This window comes from Sebastes fasciatus, chromosome 15 (genome assembly GCF_043250625.1).
Source record: "Sebastes fasciatus isolate fSebFas1 chromosome 15, fSebFas1.pri, whole genome shotgun sequence".
In the NCBI taxonomy this organism is placed as follows: domain Eukaryota; kingdom Metazoa; phylum Chordata; class Actinopteri; order Perciformes; family Sebastidae; genus Sebastes; species Sebastes fasciatus.
The window spans coordinates 16,655,104-16,679,165 of record NC_133809.1 but is presented as its reverse complement, the minus strand read 5'-3'; the positions used below and the strand labels follow the sequence as shown (position 1 = coordinate 16,679,165).

Here is a 24,062-nt window from a genome sequence, read left to right as displayed (position 1 = left end):
TTATATGAATGCCTTATAACTGATCTATAAAGCAGCTATTAATCATTAACAAAGCCACTAGTTACAACTTGTAAACCCTTTATAAATTGTTTTATTTGTCTTACTAGAAACACAAATATTTTTTTGTCACTGTAATGCAACGAAACTTGATACTTAATTTGATCTCAGTCTCCTGCATATATTGATGGGTAGACCTATTGATCTAAATAAAGGACATTAGGCGAGGCAGCTTTATTTGTATAGCACATTTCAACAACGAGGCAATTCAAAGTGCTTTACATAAACATTCAAGAACATTGCGACAAAGTGCAAAAGAACATTGACATAATTAAAACAGTTATAAAAAACATTAAAGATTAAAAAAATAAAAACAAGCTAAAAATAAAAGAATATAACACACAAGAGTAAAAGTTCTAGTGCAGTATATAAGATCATTATCTGGTTTAATAAAAGGCAGCAGCAGCAAACAGGAAAGTTTTATGCTTTGATTTAAAAGAACTCAGAGTTGGAGTTGGTCCTGCAGGTTTCTGAGAGCTTGTTCCAGATATTTGGTGCATAAAAACTGAATGCTGCTTAGGATAGCCCCTTGAGATGTAGCATCTCATTTTCGAGGGGGTCCTATAGACACAAATACAAAAACACATGCAGACAAAACAGCATTAACATAACAAACATACACTGCAAATACACATATACAGACAGCTTGCTCACCATCTCCCACCCAGACCCCCCCATTAGCCCTCTACTGTTATACAAGAAAAATTAGATACAATGACCATATTTAAATCAATTAGCATAAAGAACAATTGCAACAGTGTCTTCAGTTTATATCTAGCACAAATAAACTGAGGATCATAAGTACACACAAATTAAAAACATGAACAGGTTGTTTTAAGATGAGAAAATCATCAGCTGGAGCTCCCAATGAAGTGATTGTTTTAATTGAACACAGCAGCAGCGCTAGTCTGTTTACCTTCATAACGAACACACATCTGACCAGCATCTGTAGCTCCTGTCCGAGCCAATTAAGCGGCCACTGATGCGCCTCTGTGCGCTCCTCCAGCACCGCGGCCGGTTGGACAGCGACCCGGCAGTGTCCTCAGCATCACCGCGGCTCCGCCAATCAGCGCGCAGCTCGGGGCAGATTAACCCAAACAGCTCCGTTGGTGCTCTCCGTATAGTAGCAGCATCACAAACAGGCTCCTGATCATTGTGCACTCAGTCTGCACGGTACAGATGGGGACAGTTTGGTCAATCCAAAATAACAGGAAACTCACAATAGCCTTTTTTTCCTATTTAGTTTTAAAGCTGAATCCGGTTGGAGATGGAGGCTTGCTCCATAATAGGAGGAGAAAGCACGGATGCGATAGTGATGGATGATTCTCCTCCAGATGAAAGGGGGATTCAGGAGGCTGCTTGCCAAAGGTGGGTTTTGCTGTTTTCTTGTCTGTGGATTTCTTTGATGCTTACTGTATAGAAAAATAAATGACATTTACAGTCGTGGCTAATTTTAACCCTCCTGCATGTGGCTGATGGGAGTATTGTTCATCCAGCTGTGTTAAATAGGATTATGCACAGGATGTGATTTCTGCTATTGTTGATTTTTTTTTCTATTATAAATGTCATTTCAACATTATTACAGCATTAATTCCTGATTATGTTGCACTGTTTGTACCAACCAAGACATGTTAATGTGCTGTTGTCAACTGTAATTGTAATCACATTTATTATGACTTAATCCAGGATATCACACTGTATATCTCTAGTTTTGCACTACAAGAGCTAGCACTTTCAAGTCTTACATAATTTATCATCATATAAAGAAGTTTTATACTCTTATTTTTTGTTGCCTTAGACAGATATACAGTCTCTCGCTCACAGTTGCACTAGTTGACTTGTCTGTTCAGTGTCATCAACCTCCTGCTGGGTCACGGATGTCACCCTGTCACTCACTCTGCTGCATATATAAAAAAAAAAAAATCAAACAGCCAAGGGGCTTCAAACATGAAAGTAAGGCTGGAAACAGCTGAGGCCTGCCACCCTTCAGCTCAGAAACAGGACACATGTTCTGTCCTCTCCTGGTTTGAAGGCAAACCCTTAATAACGCCCTACAGAAGCTCTCTTTTTAGGAAGGTTAATAGTTTGCCTCTTGCATACAGCCTGAGCTTTTGTCCTTTTTTTCCATGTGTGTGTGTGTGTGCGTGTGTGTGTGTGTGTGTGTGTGTGTGCGTGTGTGTGTGTGTGTGTGTGTGTGAGTGTGTGTGATTGGCAGTTGAGGATATGTCTGAGGACATGACATTGACTGGCATCCAGAGCGTTGAAGAGACGTGCTGTATAAGGAAGAGAGACAGGGACATAAAGGCAGAAGGAGGAGAGTGTAGCAAGAGCTGACAGTCTTCGTCCTGTTAGATATCTTGTGATATCTTGCGATTCTCCTTGCTGGAGTCATTTGAATGCCTTAAAGCCGTCCTCAATCACTATTCTTACACCAATAGATTAGTGCTTTGAAAGAAATAAAATTATTCTGATGAACAATTAAAGGGGCAATATGTAAGAATCAGAAATTACTTGTTAACAGTGACAACTGTGGCTGTTAAGTCAACGACAGTCAGCGTCCTGTTGCTCGCGCTTGTGCTCGCACTACGTAGACGCGAGCGAGCATCGGTCAAAACAGTGAGACGACACACAAGACTGAACGTGATTGACAGCTATAACCACAATATGATTATATATTTCACATGCCTGGCAGTAATGCCAGTTTACCAAACGAAGGTCCCTCCATGAATCGAAGGCTTGGCTAATGTTGATCCTAGTTTTCCCCCTGACGTCGGTCACATTCCTGTTTTGCCAGACAGGATTCACTACATATAACATAGTTTTTTTGTGCGTCCATGGAGTTTGTGTTGAGTCTGAGTTGGGTTGGAGGCTGGTTGTTTGTTGGCGTTAGTGGACTCCATTTCTAACACGTTAGCTATGGTTGTACACTATTAGCCATGTAAGCGGAGCTGAAAATAAAGGCACTCACGAGCGCGCATGACGTCACATCCGTTGGATTTTCCCGGAAAAAAATTAAAAGCAGTCTACAGGCTGATAGAGGAAACCCAGAAAGTCTCATATTTTAGGTTACAACGTGTTCACTCATTGGCAGTAAAAGAACAATTAAAAACGTTTATACATGTAAAAACTCACATACAGTCCCTTTAAAGTATATGTACATTTACTCAGGTATTGTACTGAAGCACACATTTGACGTACTTGTACTTAACTTTTGTAATGTACAAATTAAGATTTGACTAAATGAGGAGTTTATAAAATCTGACACTCTGTTGTAGATTAAACTAACAGTATGTAACATAGTAAAAGAGGACCTATTATGCTTATTTTCAGGTGCATACTTGTAATTTGGGTTTCTACTAGAACGTGTTTACATGATTGGTCAACCGAACCAAACCTTTTGGACTCTGCTCCAGCTCCGCTCTAACTAGCTTTGTTTGAGAGCGTGCCGAACTAGCTGTCATACCAAATGTGTTACTTGGTGACATCACCATGTTACGGAAGAAAAGGCGGGACTTCAAGCAAGGCGTTTCAGGCAGTTCAGGAGCAGTGTTTCTGTGGGGGAGAGGAACTCCCTTTGGCGTGGACTTTGGGCTTTGTAACTTTGCAGACCTTTTACATGCACAAAAAAAATACATAACACACTAAAGGAAAGGGAAAAAGCCCAAAAGCGTATTAGGTCCCCTTTAAAATTATCTCTACCAACCAACTACAACAGCAAAATGCTACGTACACAGTAATGCATCAGTAAGGATGATCTAATATACAATTGAGTAACACCCTCAGAGGTCATTTTGTCTGCATTGATAATTTTTACTTTTGATACTTAAAGTACATTTTGCTGATAATACATTTAAACATTTAAATTGCAACAGAGTATTTTTAGTGTGGCATTGCTACTTTTACGTAAATACTGCATACACTCGTCAGCTAAAACTGAAGTAGTAATACAACAACCCAGAAATAAACCTTTGTGCAGGTTTAAGACTGATGTTGATTCAACTTTCCGGTCGTTTTGGAGGCTGTAGTTTGTGGTGCCGTTTAATTACAATACTTTATACTGCAAGGTGTTTCTAATATTTTGTTATATTTTCATGGTTGTTGTATTAGACTGCATTCATTTAGCCAAGTACCAAATAAATCGGGAACTGTATGTAAAACTAAATGAGAACCACTTTTGTTTTACCTCGTTTTGATGTGTATCAGATGTATGAGCTCATTCTGACGTCAGCGGCCTTATTTTTATCCCGGCTGTGGGGAGCAGCTCGGTGACACCTTCCTGGATGTATTTTTGTATTTAGCCACTGAAATATTAATGAGTATCACAAATTACTCTCCTCGTGTGTGCCTACGTTGGCCATGAAGAACCATCAAAGGGGAGTAATGGGCTAAATAATCTTAATCCTGAGCCCTGAACCCAGGCCCGGGTTACATACTACCCCACTAATAATTTAGCATCTATTTAACATGCTTGGAGATCTGGATGCATGGACTTTAACACTGTTTCTATTGCTGTAGCATGATAAATTAGTAACAGTGTTGACTTCCAGATACTTTCCATGAGTGTATTTACTCACTCCAGCGCCTAAATAGGCTAAACAAGATGACAGACGTTTGCTATGTGCCTAAGAGCTGCTGAGTACACTGCGGGCTGTTCATTATTTAGATCATATTACAGTTTTATTGTAACATGAAGACAAAATACGGAGGTTCAGTTCCTCGCTGAGCTCCAACGCTAATCCCTCTGCTACTGTATACCAACAGACTACTCATCATCTGTGCGCCTTATTATGGGATGCAAATAAAACTGTGTGAGGTCACTTAGGCTCTGTTGACTTACTCTGTCACCATGGTGACAAGGCAGGAAGTGCGGTTGCATCCAGTCTACTGTGGAAAAACAAGCATGTGGCAGACGACACAGACCTCACGGCCCCTTTGGACACAGCCAGAGCATTACTCAGTAGTTTATTTACTTTAGCTTCAATATAATGAGACTTCAAGACTTATTAAAATGAAATAAAGCTAAAATAAATGATCCTATCTGACTGGAAAGCAACACTGTGATCAGATTTAACCCCTCAATAGGTTGGAAAAATCATCTTCTATGTTGTCAATATTACATACACTGTACAGTATTCTCTGTATGAAGCTATGTGTTTACACTGAGAGAAATATTCAAACCCAAGACCCAGTGTTTTTATGGCAGCCCGACATGTTTACTATCTTTGAAAACTTTGAGATCTCCACTTGAATTCAAACTAAAGTTCTATATTTGTATTTCATTTTTGAGTGTTTTGGAATATGTCAAAGAGGGCCGATAATACATTTGTGCTTTTCCCCCTTTCCTTTAGCGTGTTATATAGTTTTTGTGCATGTAAAGTGTCTGCAAAGTCGCAAAGCCAAAAGTCCACACCAAAGGTGTTTCTGTGGGGGAGTTACTCTCCCCCACAGAAACACTGCTCCTGAACTGCCTGAAATGCCTTGCTTGAACGTGGTGATGTCACCAAGTAACACATTTGCATAATACCTGCCTAGCGGCTAGTTTGGCACGTCCTCAAACAAAGCTAGTAAGAGCGGAGCTGGAATGGAGTCCGAAGAGTTTGGTTCGGTTGACCAATCAGAGCAGGCTTGGCTTTTCAACTAATATAATTGAATAGAAGAAGAGTCTACAGTTTTGCTATGAGGCTGTATTTAGGCACAACGCTAATGCTAACGTCAGCATGCTACCATGCTCACAATGATAATGTTTAGCAAGTATAATGTTTATACCATGTTCACCATCTCAGTTTAGTGTGTTAGCATGCTAATTAGCACTAAACATGAAGCACAGCTGGAACACTGACGGGATTTCATTAGTTTTGCAGGTTGGTCATAAACCAAAGTACTGGAAATTGAAAAGATAAAGAAAATGTCAGGGGATCACCAAAGCTATTTCAGTTCATCCTGAGGGGAACATAAATGTCTGTACCAACTTTTCATGGCAATCTATCCAGTTTATTTCACTCAAAAGCACAAATGTCAACCTCATGGTGGTGCTAGTGGAAATATCACAGGATCACCAACTAGGATTCATCCACTGGGAACCATGCATGTGTATTCAATAGTTAGATTTCAATATGGGCCAACAAGTGGTGGTCCAACCCGCCATCTCTAGAGCTAGCTACTAGTGTGGCTAGAAATATATATTTTGCAGCCATTTGCTTGCAACATATAGTATAGTGTAGTAGGAATGAGAAAGGAATACATTACAAACTTAAAGGGAGAAGTGTATCATTACAAGCGTCACTCAGCGGTTCTGCTGCCATTACCCATAAGTCATCACTCAGTGACATGTTATCCATCCTGCACAGCTATACCTACCTCTCTCATAATGGGGTCTGTGGCATGATGAGAAAATAGTCTCTCACTCTCTCTTTTTACGCTCCTTTCTTTTTTAATTGGGCCTCTTTACTTCCAGTAGCCAAGTGTGTTACCCAGAAATCTGTTACTTACCTCATTAGCTCCATTGGCCCGCTCAACTTTCCGTTAAATATGAGATGGAGCCAAGAATGCAGTCAAGAGCCTGAAATGTTGGAGGGATGGATTGTTAAGATTTACAAACGTCTGAGTGAACTTTTGCACCTTTAAAAGAACTTCATTGCTCCTTTCTTTCTTGCTCACCTGTCAATCACTTCTCCCGTCCTGCAATCATATTTTCATATTTACCCTCTCGTCTCCTTTCCTCACCCATCTTTGTCTCCTCCTGTCTGTCTTCCCCTCTCCTCAGCGACATCCCGGCGTTGTCTCTGTGCCCTCCTGACAGCGAGTGTTCAGCCGAGGCCCAGTTGACAGTCATTCAGTGTGAAGGGGAGCTATGTGACAGCTGCAGCAGCCTCGGCAGACCCTCTTCCTCCTGCCAGCTCTATCACCAAGTATGCCTGAGCACCGACTGTACTGTGTGCTGTTTAGGATAGATATTTGGGGACTCATTAAAACAAAAAGGTTAGAAATAGAGGCAGGATTTGGGAGGCAGAGGCAACAATAATCAGTGTCACTCAAAAGGCTTGAACGATAGCAGAATCCGATATGGGAGGAGGAAAATATACTCTGTGATTTATATTCTGTTTATGAATTTTCTATCTTCCTTTTCCTCTTTAGGTCCCCCAGGGTCCTCAAGCTGGGGCTTACGATTCGCCACAGCCCCGAAAATGTCCCCACTGCAACAATTACGGTCCAATCAAACCAAACACCTGCCGCGACTGTCACGCAAACACAACAGGCCCTCACGCTGAAGGAGGTGTCGTGGTGAAAGTGGGACATGGTCGTAGTTCTGCCCATCAGACGTCTCGTCACGGTGCGGTGAGATGTCATTGGTTGCACGGGTCGAATGAAAGCAGGACACAGAAACCGACGCAGCGACATGTGGTCACAGTGAGGTGTGTTTAAAGGAATAGATGGATATTTTGGAAAAAAATGCTTATTTGGTTTCTGACGGGGAGTTAGATGAGAAGATTTATGCAAGTTAGCTTAGCTTAGCATAAAGACTGGGGTAAAAACAGCTAGCCTGGCTCTGTCCAAAAGTAAGAAATATGCCTACCAGCACCTCTAAAGTTCACTAACTAACACGTTGTATCTTGTTTGTTTAATAGCAGTGGGCTACCTCCGGGTCTGAGAAGTGAAGCCAATGCTGAAGAGCCTTAAACCTGCATTCTTTCTAACAGCCAGCAGGGGGCGACTCCTCTGGTTGCAAAAAGAAGTCTGATTGTATAGAAGTCTATGAGAAAATGAGCCTACTTCTCACTTGATTTATTACCTCAGTAAACATTGTAAACATGAGTTTATGGTCTCAATCTCTAGTTTCAAGTCTTCTTCAATACAGCATGATGTTCATCTAGTTAATTATGGTCCCATTTAGAGTCAAATAGACCATAAAGCACGGTATGCTTTAGGGCGTGGCTACCTTGTGATTGACAGGTTGCTACCACCACGGCCATTGTCCGGTCTGGGAGTTGTCCGGGTTTCATCTAACAACTTTAACCCTTTCATAGTGTGTTTTCAGTTCATGAAAGTTAATCATAACCTTTTTGGTCCGCCTGAACATGTCTTATTCACAGTTTGGTTGCACTTAGCTCCACCCTCTTGTGTCACTTCTGGTGCCAATTTCAAGGCTTCAAAACCACAGTCCACAAACCAAAGGCGACTACGTCCATTTCTTATACACGGTCTATGTTTAATACGTACAAAATGAGTGTAAAAATGACAAGATGATGTTTTGGCTATATTTTCCCCATAAAACAGCAAACTGTTGTTTACATTTCGTTTTTGTATGGATTTCACAAACAAGATATAATGTGTTAATCAGAGGTGCCGGTAGGTTTATTTTTTACCTTTAGTCTTTACGCTAAACTAAGCTAACCAACTGCTGGCTGTAGATTAATATTTAAGAAGCATTTTGTGTGGTATTCTTTTCAATTTATCATAACAATGTTCTCAACTATTAACAGGGATGGAGGACTCTACTGCATCCTTAGAAAGTAAGTACTCGAACCAATTTTCACTTTAAAAGCTCAGGTACTGCACGTCTCTCTCATTTTGATGATAATAATTATGTTTTACCCAGTATCACTGACGTATTCTTCTTCTATTGTGGTTTTCTATTTGGCAGTTATTCCCAGGTGATAGTGGACTACCCGTTAGCGGTGATGGTGGGTTGTGCCGTGCTGCTGCTGGGATGCTCACTGGCCGGACTCCTCATTGGTCCACTGCCAGACTTCTCTGACCCGCTGCTGGTGAGTCTCAAACACCCACAGTCATACACACATAGAAAAGCGTACAGTGTCTAAAATGTAATCCTGACGTCTCCCTTGGTGCAGCACTTGTATATCTTCTGTCAAGTCTACAATACAAACGTCCCTCGCCACCTCTGGCTGAGTGTTAATTACTGTTTCTCTACTGACTCATGATCTCAGCCGTATCTATTTCCTTCAGTCTCATCTGAGATTCAATGAACTGCACTGAATGAGATCACCCTCGCTGTCATCTTAATTAAATCCATCATCTCACCTTTTCAGACGCAGGCTTACAGGATGAACACTGATTAAAACGTTATGAAGATGCAACATGTAAATCACAACAATGCACCATTAAATCTAAAGAGATTTACATAAGAATGAAATATGATTGCTTTGTATTGTAAGTGTGTCTTTCTTTTAAGATAACATCAAACACTCATCTACTAATTTAGGCAACATTATAGGGCGCTTGTGATGCTGATTTATTCAGTAAGCTGCTGCAGTGCATTGATGGGCGCCAGCGTCCACACTGTGTCTTTAGCTTTGATGTGCGTTTGTGTGTGAATGTGTGTGTGTGCTCTTTCGTCAGGGTTTCGAGCCACGGGGAACATACATCGGAGTTCGCCAGTCCAGCTTGTCTGAGCTGCAGGGGAACACCGGCCCGGGGAGAAAACTGTCTCCTTTACCACAGCAGCTCAGTAAAAGGTCAGCAGAGAGATTCAGTAGAGTGCAGGCTTTCTACTCAGGAGGACTACACCACTGACCCAGGCACAGAGATGCTTTACTAATAGATACGAGTTGTCATGCTGTGCATATAGGGTTGTTGAAACCTGTAAAACTGAGTTTTTGCTAGGGCTAATACTTATAACTGTCAAAATTCTCTGATTCTAGCTTCTTAAATGTGAATATTTTCTGGTTTCTTTACTCCCCTATGACAGTTAACTGAATATCTTTGAGTTGTGGACAAACCAAGACATTTGAGGACGTCATCTTGAGCTTTTGGAAACACTGACTGACATTTTTCACCATTTTCTGACATTTTATAGATAAAAATACTCATCGATTAATCCAAAAAATAATCGTCAGATTAATCGACAATGAAAATCATTTCAGTCCTACTCAAAAGTACTCCGTTTACTGTCATAGTAGACAAAAGAAACCAGCAAAAAATCTAATTGGAAAACCTGAAATCAGGGATTTTTTTGGTTGTATTTTTTTGTTTAAAATAAAGACTTGAATGATTATATATTGAAAAAAATGTCAGATTAATCAGCAATTAGAATAATTGGTACTTGCAGTCCTACTTGAAGCTCAAAAATTGGGTTCAGTTTTTTTTGTTTTAACAGAAATCAGTGGATTACCTGCTTCCCTCCAACTTCCTGCCACTTGTCAAATAAAAACCTTTAATAAAATGCTGGAATAACCAACTAACTAATCAATTAATCAAGAAAATAATTAATTGAATTAGTATTTATTAATTTAATAGCCAATGAAAATATCGTTAGTTGATGATTTTTTTAAAAGAATACTGATATAATAACATAAGTTTGTACAGTCAATAACGTTTTTATAAAATTATTTTATTTTATATTTTTTTTATTATAATATAAACAATTATCAAATTACCATAATTTAAAAAGGGTCATCCCCTCAGCTCTACGGTGCTTTTTAGCATCTTTTAGCTCTTTGTTTTGGTTTTCCGGCCTACGATTTTACTGTTTTGTTTCACTCTCACCGCTGTCATCAGTGTTTTCAGCAAAAGAAGTTCTAATAAACCCACTGTACACTACCTGCCCAGCACCAACCAACAGACAGAAGAAGTTAACAACTAGCTGGTGAACAAAGTGGAACATTTAGAAGCAAAAGAGACAGATATTGCCCTCAGAGGTTGGTAGGGACCAAAAACAGAGCTAAAAGAAAGGTGAAAAATTGGACTTACATTTGCCAGATGGCCAGAAACACAACTCCAAATGAATGTTACTCCATGTCTGCTGGATGGTGTTGTGTTTACAGCTTGCTGCACTGCCCCCAGGTGGCCTAAAAAAACAATTAATGCAGGTTACAAAAAGTGATTCAATTGTGAGATCAGTTTGAAACACGACGTTTAAATGAGGTTGAATAAGTGTATGCTTCTATCTGTGCTAGTTTTGACGGTGCTGTCAGCGGAGACGCGAGTGGCGGCCAGGACGCCCCCAGGCTTCGCATCAAGAGGATGCTGGCTAGAGACTCATCTCCAGACACGTTTCTCTGTGATGCTCCAGGTGAGTCAGTCCCGATCAGTTCATCCCTGTCAATAAACAGATGATAAATAAAATCTCTCAAAGTTATAGTAACAATAAAATACAACTGTAATTCTAATTGTAGATTTTTGAACATTTACGAAAGTAACACTGCTGGCTCCAGCATCCTCAGCAGAGCAGACATGAAATGGCAATATTATTAAAACCATGTAAATGTGATGGGTGCCTATTCAGCAGTTGAGCAACTTGCGTATATGCAAAAACTGTGAGATGTAGGCAAAGCCCTCCAGCATGTTAGGGAATAATCAGCACTCCCAGCAAACTCATGAAAACAGTAGAGCAGAAAAAACAAGTGACAGCTTATAGGTTGAATGCAAATTAACAAAAAATAGTGAGATCATAAGAAGACGTGAATAATAGCTTTTAGTGCAGCTTCAAAGAGAAAAGTTTGAATGCATTTCCTTGAGCAGGTTATCCCAGATTTATTTCTTTAAGCTCTACTTTGAAATAATGTGCTGGCAGATCAAAGACTACATGTATACTTCGGTTTGCCTTATAAATACACAGAAAGCTCCATAAATGCATTTATTAGCAGTTCCAAGCCTTGAGGTTTTCACTTTATGATTTGAATTCAAACAGACGGGAGGATAGAAGACAAGACATTTGTTTAACACTTAACTCTTGACAATAGTTTAACCATTCTGAACATTTCTCACCGTCCCAACGACGTGATGCTGCTCATCTTGTTCCTGTGTGTTGAATCCGTCTGTCTCTCTCCGTGCAGGCGAGCGTTTGGCTCAGATGGTGTTTCGATCAGAAAACTCGGCCAGTCTCTGGAGTCTGAAGGCCATCCACGCCATGTGTGAGATGGAGCAATCCAGGGTTCGCTCCGATCTACTCAGTCCTCCATCTCACCTTTGCTCCATTCGTCATCTCTTTAGTCATCGTCGTCTGTCAATCTCACTCTGTCTCCTCTCTAGAAGCACTACTTTATGCGCATTGCCTCATCTGAAATTAATTCCTTTTTCTGTGAATTTGTTTCAAAACTGGGCATGTGTTCAAGAGATCTTTCCCTCGTCTGATACAGATACGCTCCCAGGTTCAGTTCCAGGACTTGTGCCAGCAGCCTGTGAGGGGGGAGCCCGAGGGAGCGTCCAGAAGCGGCTGTTGTCCGAGCTGGTCTCTGGGGAACTACTTGGCTGTCCTCACTAATGCCTCCTGCTGCCTCAGCCTCACCTCCCACCAGGTTCTGTAGCTTTCTTCTCATTAAAAACAAACAAAAACGTAATTATAATTATGTTTTCATTAGTGTATAATCACCTGAAACTAAGAGTCGTTGTGTTTTCTTTAGCTTAGAATGAGCCCTTAATATCTACACAGGGAGCGGGTCATCTTCACGGAGTCCGCCATGTTGCTCCTCAATGTTTCTACAGTAGCCCAGAACGGACAAACCAAACACTGGCTCTAGAGAGAGCCTTTTTACGTTACCTGAAGGCCACCGTAGTTCCAGCCCGATATCACGCCAAAGTGTGTAACAGACTCGCCTGTCCGCCAGAGGACAGCGTGTCAGTGTCACGTTTTGCCCCGCAGAGATGTGAATGTTACATGCATGTAATAACGTGGATTACCAGCAGGGGCAGCAAAGCCACTGACTTAGGTTTAGGCGAGTAAACCACTTTATGAAGTTCAGGGAAAATGTAATGGTCACTGACTTCAGGCAAGAAAACTACTTAGTTAGGTTAAGGGAAAATGTCATGGTTAGGCATAAAATAAATACGTAAACTAAGTAAAACATGTACGGAAAAAACGTATCGTCAGTACGGGAAACACGTGACGAACGACACATGACAACCGTCACTACACACCACAAGGGATAAATGTCACTAACGTAACTTGCAAAACAAAACAGCTGTCGCTTGAAAGTCCTTTTTGTTGGACCCACCTCCCCCCCCACCCACCATAAGTGGTCTTTTTTACTTTATATACGACGTAACTTGCTCTGAAGTTAGACTTCCGTCACTACACAACACTGCACCTTCATGCAGGCGTGTAATATTCATGTCTACGCGACACAAAATGTGACACGCTTTCTTCCAGTGGACAGGCAGGTCTATTACACACTTTGCCGTGAGGCTGGACTGGTAGTTCTCTGACATGCTTGTGAAACTTTGGTAACAGGAGCCGCAGAGTGTAAAACCGTGGTACCGCCAGCCATCGTCTGACTTCCGTTGCTCCTAAAGTAGTGTTATTATGGTAAAGACGGCCTCTGAGCAAATTGAACGGTGTTACCACAGTTTTGCACTCGGCGGCTCATGTTACCACAGACTTGGAAAGGGAGGAGTGAACAGAGGGGTTGATGATGCAGCTTTAAGGGGAAACACTTCATTCTAACTAATCTAGAGTGCACTGAATATGTTTTAGTTGTCTGAAGTTTTTTCCATTTACTCCCTTAGGTGTCTGAGTCTCTGAACCTTCTCCGGAAATGTGCTCCGTACTATCACGAAGGACATCTAGTGGAAGCCTGCGTCGAGAGACCCAAACACGCCGGCTGTTCCTCCGTCCCGTCCCGTTGTAAACAATCCCGTGTGGTGTTCCAAATCCTGCATTTCCTGGTAGATAAAGACTTCCTGAGCCCGCAGACTGTTGAATACCAAATCCCCACGCTGAAGTACAGCCTTCTGTTCTTACCCGTCGACAAGGGAGAACACATGATGGAGATGTACATGAGCAGTCTCGAAGGCAGGGATCTGACGTACAACAACACCACCATCACTGGCATGGACTTCGGCATCAAGCAGAAGCTTTTCAAGTATTACCTGGCAAGAGATTCAATCTACCCTGTGCTGGCGGTGGTGTCTCTTCTTTTCACTATGGCTCTTTATCTCCACTCTCTCTTCATAGTAGCATTATCTGTAATAGCAATCACAGGCTCCCTCTTGACCTCCTATTTCTTCTATAAAGTAGCATTCCGCCTGACGTTCTTCCCTCTGGTCAACCTCTCCGCTGCTCTTATTCTCTTGGGAAGCTGCTCCAATCAGGTTTTCATCTTTGCTGATTTCTGGAATCTGCAGCTATCCCAGAATCCCTCCGCCTCCCTGGAGAAGAGAGTAAACAGAGCTTTGCAGGAAGTCGGCTATTTGATTCTAGCGTCGGGGTTGACCTCCAGCGCGGCATTTTTCTCTGGTTATATCAGCAGCATCACAGCAATCAGATGTTTCTCTGTTTATCTAGGAACGGCCTCGTTTATCAGCTCAATCTTGGCACTAGTGTGGCTGCCGTGCGCTTTCGTTCTGCGCGAGCGCTACACAGAGGCGTCTGTAGCGGTGCAGGGATGGAAGCCGTGCTGCTCCAAAAACGCCGGCGGCTTCTGGGATACGAGCTCACGTAAGAGATGCCTCTTCACTCTTGCGCAGAAGCTGAGAGAATTAAAGAGAGGTCTCAGCGACACTTCCAATTTGTTGTTTCTGAAAATCCTGCCTTGCGGGGTGGTGAAGTTTAGGTACATCTGGGTGTGCTGGTTTGCAGTGCTCGCCGCGGGGGGCACGTACATGTCCTGCGTTGACCCGGGCATGAAGCTGCCCACCTTAGACAGCAGGGTCGCCCAGCTTTTCCGCTCCAGTCACCCGTTTGAAAGATACGACGCAGAGTATCGTCACATGTTTATGTTCGAGAGACAGAGGAACGGGGAGGATAAACCGGTTACGTTAATGCTCGTTTGGGGTGTCAAACCGACTGACAACGGGGATCACTTTAACCCCAACAGCAATGGCTCTTTGGTTCTGGACCCAGAATTTAACATGAGCCGACCAGACGCTCAGGTTTGGCTGAGGGACTTATGTGGACGGGTTCAGAACCAAAGCTTTTATTACCCTCCGTCACCTGAGGATAAAGATGTTATAACAGACAATATCTGTCTTGTGGAGCAGCTAACACAGTGGGTGTCAGTCAGACGGTGCTCAGAGACTGATGACTCCCTCCACTTTTGCTGTAATGACATCCCTTTCCCCTACCCTCCCAGCGTTTTTGAGAACTGCCTCGGTATGATGCTGGCGGAGAGGTATGCTGAGGGCCATCTGGCCCACAGCAGAGGCCTGTTCTTCCAGCCAGATGGCAGTGTCGCTGCCCTCGTGTTGGCGTTCAAAACCACATACCTCTACAGCTTCAACTTCAGCAGAACCAGCCTTTTCTACAGAGAAATTCTGACGTGGTTTAACAGAGAAATATCAGGGGCACCACAAGGGCTGCAGAACGGCTGGTTCATCAGTCATCTGTCCCTTTTTGATCTGCAACAAGCTTTAAGCTCAGAGAGTCTAGTAGTAGCTGGCTTCTCAATAGCTCTCACATTTGCTTTGCTCCTATTAACCACCTGGAATATACTACTGAGCATATACGGGACTGTAGCTGTAGGAGGAAGTGTGTTTGTCACCATCGGCCTCCTTGTTCTTCTTGAATGGCAGCTGAGCGGCATCGAGGCTCTGTTTATATCAGCAGCAGCAGGGCTGTCTGTTGACTTTGTTGCCAACTACTGCATTTCCTACAGCTTGGCTCCTCATTCAGACAAAATTGGCAAAGTAGCACACTCCACCAAAAGGATGGGATGTCCCGTAGCAATAGTTTCTGGTGCATTTTTCTCCATGGGGATCATCATGCTGCCTGCCACCGTCTTGCTGTTCAGAAAACTGGGGATTTTCCTCTTTCTGGTGAAATGTGTAGCATGCGGATTTGCAACCTTCTTTTTCCAGTCCCTGTGCTGCTTTTTTGGACCCCAGAAAAACTGCGGAAGGATCGCACTGCCGTGTTTTTCGGACCACAATGATAGCGTGCTGTCCTCTTGCTCTGCGGCGGAGCCCGATTCCTCGTCTGCCAACGGGGCCTTTGGCAGATCTAGAGTGAGGAGGAGTTATGACAAAGAAGCAGGTGGCTACCTCTACCCCGACCAGCGTCAGCAGAGACAGAAACAGACCGGAGCGGGGGGAGGCGGGGGCCGAGGGCCGGAGCAGTACGAGCTGCAGCCATTGGCCTACCGCCTGAGCGACAGCTTTGAAAACAGCACGTGCACCAGTAAGCTGTCCAATCGGCCGTCTGTGCTCTCGGATGAGATTGAGTACTGTGGGAGGAACAGCATGGGTGGCGACAGTGAGGAGATGTGCAATCGTGAACCACCTCCAGCCCTCCAGACTTCATCTCCATACAGAGAAAACACCCTGCGGCCTCCAGGCCTGACACAAGACGACGTAGCGAAGGACACGCTGCTGTGTAAAACATGCAGAGGTCAGTCTGGTGCACTGCAGCACTGGAGCAACACATCCTTCTCCTCATCCTCCAGCATAGAGGACACCATCATCAGCCACACGCTGGAGACCATTGACCAGCCGTCTCTCTGCAAAGACGACCCAACCACAGAGGACAGCCTCCATCTCCATCCCCACCACGCCAATAAAGCGCACCTCTCCTCCCAGTCTCAGAGCTCCTGCGAGGGTCTGGAGGACTCTAATGAAACATGCCTGAGTGACATTGAACCAGGGCCTTCCAATACGCAGCAAAACGAAGGAGAAGAGGAGGCTCAGTTACAACCAGGACATCTGAACGGGAAGAGAGACACACTTCGTCTCTCGCTGAAAGAAACCGTTTATGAGACTAGTAAAGGGCGCATCAGTCAGAGTGACGAAGTCGTCATCTTGCCCAACAGTAAGCCGGACCTGCCGGACGTTTGGATAAAGAGAGATGGACAACGGGAGGATGCATGTTGAGCAAATCAAACACTGTGCTTACACATGCGTATAGGAACTACAAAAGGGAGCTGTTACTTTTGTGTAATACTCAAAGGAAATATAAGCCAACTGCAAATGTAACACGTGACAGCATGTTTGTCCGATGTTGCTGCTACGGTTGTCACAGTGTTACAGGGTCAGAGCATGACGTGTCTCTTCAGCAACGGGTCGAATCAAAGCATGACTTGTTAAAACTTTTGAGACAGAAGACAATGAAAGATGAAGCTTTCTTACAAACAAAAACATCAAGTACCGCACCTGCTGCTGCAGTTTACTTTGTGCCTGGAACTTTTCAACATCTGCACAGACTGGGTTATAACAAAATACAGTGTGCAGCCGCTGGCCTTTCTCCACGCTGGAGTCGACCTCAATGAGCCATATACATTCATGGACTTCTGAATATTAAAAAGATAAATGTGAGATATACAGAGCTGCATTGAGTAGCAAACTCTCACTTAACTATTAATCAGCTGGTTTTGCACTTTGTGGCGATAATATGTACAGTATGTCCTTTGTGACCATGACGTAGAAAGCTATAATGTGTCATTTGTAGTGTCATGGCTTTGTTTGCATTTAGTGTTTCACTGTCAAATTAGCTGTTTATTCCAGTGTCAGTGCCAAAACAACGTAATGTTTACTTACTGTACTAAAAGGCAAAAAAGGGGTTTCTAACACAGATACAACACTATATGTGGGTTTATACACTGTTGGCGAATTAAGGTGCGTACTACTCCAGGACACATGGATGTCAGTGTATGTCTCAGCCTTTAAAAAGGAGGAAGAGGAAGTTGTAATTTATATTTCCAAAGCAGTAGTTGCACCGTCACTGCTTCAACAGCTAACAAGTTGTACATAGACCTTGCTGCAGCACTGTTGAAAATCTAAAAAGGAACAGAAAGCCTTTATTTACACCCCTCCCCACAGCTAAGATGTCACATCAGCTGTTTTTATGTGCAAATAACAATATTTATGACATGAACAGCATGTGCCAAATGTCTTTCAACAGGTTGTTTCAGACGCTGAAACAACTGAAACTGTGTGTTTTGTGCAAAGAGTGTGTCCTTTAAAAAAAATAAGGTGTGTCTATGGTCGTTAATATGATTTTAAGTATATAATAAAAAAGGTGTAAGAGGTGCAGTGATGGTGGTTCAGCACAAAGACCTGGACAAGAAGAGACGTACAGCGTTATTTTCAAGCTTTCTCTTTGGAAGAAGTGTTTGCTTTTGACATCTTGACTGTATAATCACAATTCTTCAACGAGCCTTCATTTTAAAATCATTCAGCAGAAAAAATAACCTGCCTTAGAGACGAATGAAATTAATCACAGGCTTTCTAAGAACTTAAAGGTCACCGCCACTATTATTTACAGGTGTCGATGTTAATTTTTCACAAAACTGAAATAAAATAAAACATTTATTTTTCCTGCAGACTGGCTTTTAATTTATTTAAAATCTTGGTTGGAGTACCGGACAGATTACAGGCTTAAAGGATGAAATTATTAAAAACTAGTTTCTTGATATTAAAGGTCCAGTGTGTAGGATTTAGGGGGATCCATTGGCAGAAATGGAATATAATATTCATAACTATGTTTTCATTAGTGTTTAATCACTTGAAACTAAGAATCATTGTGTTTTTGTTAGCTTCATATCTACATAGGGAGCTGGTCCTCTACACGGATGTTTCTTGCAATCTGCAACCACACCACTAGATGCCGCCAAGTCCTACACACTGTACCTTTAAAAGAAAGTAAAAACAAGAAAGAATACAATGCCATTTTATATTTCTATTTTACAGCTTGGAGCCAAGGGAAAACATATTTCTACATTCAGCATATGCCAAGACAATTTAACATTTGCCTCACAGAAAAATCAAAACTGCCTCAGAGCAAAACCTCTTAAAGGATTCCTGATCATACTTTTTTAATGTCTGAAAAAAGAAAACATGCATGATGGCAGTAACCTAAACGCCATCAGCGGTCAGCTCCAATCAGTCTCGACCCAGTCCTCTTTGGCCCAATCGGGTAAAGGTGTAGAATATTCAAAATCGGGTCCTTTGTAGCGTAAAGCGTGGAGATACATGATGAGCTCCTTCTCTGTGGGATCTGGTCGTACTAGCTTACACTCACTGCACAGGTGGTCTTTAGTCTCTGAAGGAGTTGTTGCTTCGGTCTGTTTTCCATTTGATTTGTCGGGTTGAGATTTGAGTGAGCTGCTGTTACCGTTTGGGTCTGTGCAGCCCTGATTCACCTTATCCACCGTCTCACTGCTTGAGCTGCAACCTGTCGGTACCTGCGTGTCGATCTGATGACTCTCTCCACTTTTGTTAGGTTCAGAGGTGTCATCTGAGTTATCCACTTTCTCAGACGTTTTGTTTTTCTCTACTCCTTGTTCAATCCCCATCCCATCACCCGGGATATCCAGCAGGTGAAGACTTTCCTGAGAGCGATGTTCCTCTACGAGAGCCTGTAGCAGCTCCTCGGTACTCTTCCCCACCTCTCCCCCCTTCCCCCTGTGAGGACCCCAGGCTGACGACCCATAGATGGGATCATTGAGAATGGGGAAGCCCAGGTACTGGAGGTGGACTCTGATCTGGTGTGTGCGGCCGGTCAGGGGCAAACATTGGACCACGCTGGTTTTTCCATTAAAGCTAATCCTGTGGAAGACGGTTCTGCACTCCTTACCCTTCGGGTCGACTCGGCAGAGGCCAACTTTAAAGGAAACGACAAGGATGGGCTCCTCGCAGATCAACTCATCCTCTGGAAACTCCCCCTCTACTCTGCACACGTACTCCTTTTCAAGCTGTTGGAAAGCACAAAAGAAATTTTTGAGAACGCTGTGGCAAGTGCACTTCTGATGCATAATGGTAAGTATTAGGGATGGGGAAACAAAATCAATTCATCGCAATTTCTTTTTTTTTTTTACGATTTTGAACTCGATTTTTGTAATGGAAGAATCAATATATTTGCTTAATTTGAGTCTATGTGGAAGAAGGAAGCTACCGCTTTTATTGTTGTAGTCCGAGTAACGTGACATATCCGTTCTGTAACCGTCAACCAAAACAAACTGCAGTCGGCCCAGCTGAGAAAGCAGAAAAACTGCAAAGAGTCTGCATGGATACGACCTGCACCCTCACATTTTAAATCCAACGTGGTAAACACTACACATACAGTAAAGTATGGAAACACTTTGGATTTCACACATTACCAGGAAAAGCAGAGCTAGACATCACATCTAAAGCTGCAGGCTAACTCTGTCATAGACAGGAAACCTTATCGTATTGCGGTAACGTGCGGTCAAGCCAGCCATCACTCATCTCTGTGGTCAAATCAGCCGACGCTACAACTGTAGAGCACCCATATACTGACATTTATGGTAAATGCATTCAAACGGCCCCGATGGAGCTGACCATGGATGTATAAAGAGAACGAAGCTGATGGGACAGCTAGAGATGGACTTGGAGTGTGACTACGTCCGGTTTTCAAAATAAGGTGTTAATAAAGGGAACTGTATATACAAAATACATATAAGAAAATTTGATTAATTTGATTATAGATTATATTCACTAGAAGTATAAAACGTTACATGTCCCTTATAAAGTAAACAAAAATAACACTAAATTCTTTGATTTTTGGGTTGCTGGAAAAAGAAAAATCAATAAATAATTTCTGACAATGACTGATACATTTGATTTCAGGACATCTGACTACATACATGCTGGAAATCAAACATTTTAATGTATTAATTTAGATATTTTCCAAAGTAAAAGTCCCCAGAAGTGTATGATTTAACTTTTTCCCATGGTCTAGTGTTAAAAAAGATTAAAAATCACAATAAATCGCAATATTGAATCGCAATACTTATCGAATCGGGGGATAGGTGTATAGTCCCAGCCCTAGTAAGTATGACAGAAGCCAAAGAATAACGCCAGAGAAATCTTGCCACTATTGTCTAAACCCACTGTCAACGTCAGTGGTTGTACCGCGGATTTAACCATCCCCGTCCTGAACGTACCTGTCTGTCTCTCACCAACTGGTCCAGTTTCTTTGACATCTCCAGCGTCCTGGCAAACAGCAGCACTCCTGAGGTGAGCCTGTCCAGTCTGTGGACCGTGTGGAGCTCAGAGATGCCCCGCTCTTTTCCCAGGATGAAAATCACCGTGTTGTGGCGGAAGCGGCCGCAGGGATGGACCGGCATGGAGGCGGGCTTGTTGACCACAAGCACTTCACCATCATCCACCAGAACGTCCAGGGGTCTGCCGACTACAGGCGGCTCGTGGCGATGCACGGTGTTCGTCATGAGGTCATTATTCTGTGGATAACCGGGGGGAGTTAAACTTGTTGCCACAATGATAAAATAGAAACTTGTCACCAAAGAGCATTCAGCATCAGGTGACTGTTTCTCTAACATGTTTTTAATCCATCAGATTTCAGTGTCAGGATTTGGATTAGTTACATCTTTAATGAGAGATATGGTTGTTAAACTTCTGAATCTACTTCTGCCATATGACAAAGTAGGGCTGGGCAATATGGCCAAAATCTTCTATCACAATATAGTAATTTCATATCTTGATAACAATATATATCACGATATAGCATGTTTTCTGGTAATTTAATAAATAAATAGTCTATATGATATAACCACAAGGTTAAACCTATTTTTATATACTCCTGTGTGAGTTAAATACTTGACAAATGAAAAGTACTGAGTTGTTTCTCATTTAAAAAGGGATTGTTTGTAACTTCTTACACGTAAAAATCAATCCGGGTTGGTGTCCCATGCGCGCTCGCGTGTGGCTACGCTGTTCAGACTCAGACTCCAACACAAACTACACGGAAGCACCAAAGTTATATCTAGTGAAGCCCGTCTGTTAAACAGTGTTGGCCGCGGTCGGAGGACGCGGGGGAGACAGTAGCTTTGGTCTCCAGGGCCGGAGTCTCTGCTGTACTCTGCTCCTCTGCCTGCCTTCACTCAGCTCGCTCCACCTCACGTGCACGTGCGCACACTACACACTGCAGAAGACTTCGTTGCTCTGAGAATATCTAGTGAATGTAGAGTGGACGTTTGTGCAGAAATAAAGGCTGCAGCTCCTCCAGACCAACAGAGGTTTCCCGTATCTTGTGAAGCGACAGGGCTCCGCAGCGAGAAACGTTATCGTCTCCGACCGGGTGCCGGTGTCTCCCTCCGGCCGCGGTCAGGAGGCTGAAGCAGGAAAAGCCAACACTAGGATCAGCAGTGATTCATGGAGAGACCTTCGTCTGGTCAGCTAACATTACCGCCAAGCAGGTGAAATACAGAGTGATATTGTGGTTTTAGCTGACGTGTGTCGCCTCACTGTTTTGAGCGATGCTCGTTCGTGTCTATGTAGAGCGAGCACAAGCGCGAACCCGACGCTGTCTTTCGTTGACTTAACGGCCACAGGTGTCGCTGTTAACAAGCATTTCTGAAAGTTACAAACAGTCCCTTTAAATGAACAATTGCAGCTGGAACAAAGCTGTTCCTGTAGCGCTTTGTTTTACACCTGTATAGTGCATAGTCGTAAAAAGTGCAAAATAAATAAACGATAAACAAACCTGCAGACCTACTAATCACTATATAGTAACTGTTTTTCTTTGATTTCTGATTTAAATGTGAGTTATTCTGTCAGTAAGTCATACTTGCATAATGATAACACTGGCACCTCTCAGACATAAAAGCACACTTGTTGACACTGACCCTGAGCACCACAGACAGGTCCTCCACAGGTGTGTCGTTGAGCCGGATGCGCCCCTCTCCTGCAGCCCTCTGGTAGTACTCGATGGACTCACACCTGAACTCACTCTCGAACACCTCCAGCAGGCTCTTCCCGATCCACCGCCCTTTGCAGTACGTCTTGAAGTCGTAGTAGTACGGGTACACTTTGCGCAGGCCACCTTCAAAGTAGTAGGAGGCCTCGTCGAAGTGCTGCTGGCTGAAGGAGACTCCCTGGTTCTTCCTCTGCGGAGGAGGGATGTACCTCTCACCGGGACGGAGCTGCTTCTTCTTCCCTCCGGCTCCTCTCCGCCTCTTGCCTCGGACACTCGTCTCAGCTTCAGCCGGCTCGTCGCTTTTTCTTTTGCTAGTCTCTGTGGCCTCTTTGTTTGTGTGTTGTTTCTCCGCAGACACCGGGCTGTTTACCTGCTCCGGTGCTGCTATGGTGCTAGTAGCTGCCTGCTCCATCGTCCAGCTGCTCTGTTGACACCGTGGAGAACAAAAGGGACGATTCAGAGGAGAATTAACGGTATAAAACGACGTAAAGTGACGTTGTGTTTTATTAAATACACGCCTATTAATTCCCACTAGAGCCGAAGATAAGAAAGACAGTAAACTACCTCTAACAGACACCGACACACCCACGTGCATCGCTTACTAGCTTTTAGAGGTCCTTTTCTCGCTACATGCAGCACAGTCATGACGTCATTATGTAGTCCAATTAGTCCAACGTGTAGTCCAACCGAAAAGGCTGTGGAAGGACTTGAGTAGATTCATTATTGATAATATTGACCCTGATTTTATTCTATGTCTAGAGAATGTTTTGTTTGGTTTCCATAAAGGTAACAGTAAAATCAAAGAACATTATATTATTAATCCGATTATTCTGTACATAAATCCAAATTTAGTAAATCTAAACCTTCATTTTTAGTATTTGAATATGAAATCACACAAAACTAAATTTATCTAAATGTATCTATGTATCTATTTATCTAAATGTTTATTTTCCCTGGTTTTGTACTTGTAAGCTGTTTATCCCCTGGCATCTGTTATTTTGTCTTGTTGTTCCTTTTACAGTTTTGCACGTCTTTGTAATTGAACCTGTATGACTAGTTTGTGAAATAAAGGCAATAAAACAAAAAGAAAAAACAAGGGGAAAAAAAAGTGTAGTCCAACCCGTCAAACCTTGCTGTTTCTTCTTCATTTTCTTTGTCCTTAAGGGCAAATCACCTCATCACTGAGGCATTATCGCCACCAACTGTTCATAACGTGTATTTATTAGGGCTGTCAATTTATTAAAATATTAAATCGCGATTAATCGCATTATTGTCCAAGGTTAATTATCAAGATTAATCGCACATTTTTTTATCTGTTATATGAAATGTATCTTAAAGGGAGATTATCAACATGGGAGTTGGCAAATATGCTTGCTTTATGCAAATGTGTGTATATATTTATTATAGGAAATCAATTAACACAAAACGACAAATATTGTCCAGA

General features: G+C 42.8%; 2 protein-coding genes across 2 annotated transcripts; one reads left to right on the top strand and one right to left on the bottom strand.

Annotated features, from left to right (window-relative positions):
* The first annotated feature begins 1,282 nt into the window (after positions 1-1,282).
* disp2 (dispatched RND transporter family member 2) lies at positions 1,283-18,254 on the top strand. Its single transcript, XM_074660528.1, has 10 exons — positions 1,283-1,425; positions 6,821-6,965; positions 7,192-7,469; positions 8,538-8,567; positions 8,699-8,822; positions 9,415-9,530; positions 10,971-11,086; positions 11,850-11,947; positions 12,153-12,311; positions 13,519-18,254. Exons 1-10 carry the CDS (start codon positions 1,325-1,327, stop codon positions 16,813-16,815), a joined length of 4,464 nt encoding a protein of 1,487 aa, XP_074516629.1. The 5' UTR covers positions 1,283-1,324; the 3' UTR covers positions 16,816-18,254.
* A 122-nt stretch (positions 18,255-18,376) lies between these two features.
* Positions 18,377-23,527, bottom strand: rpusd2 (RNA pseudouridine synthase domain containing 2). The gene is made up of 3 exons (XM_074660542.1): positions 22,548-23,527; positions 20,847-21,143; positions 18,377-19,634 (listed from the first exon to the last, which is right to left on the bottom strand). The coding sequence occupies exons 1-3, from the start codon at positions 23,211-23,213 to the stop codon at positions 18,813-18,815; spliced, it is 1,785 nt and encodes a 594-aa protein (XP_074516643.1). The 5' UTR covers positions 23,214-23,527; the 3' UTR covers positions 18,377-18,812.
* Positions 23,528-24,062: the final 535 nt, after the last annotated feature.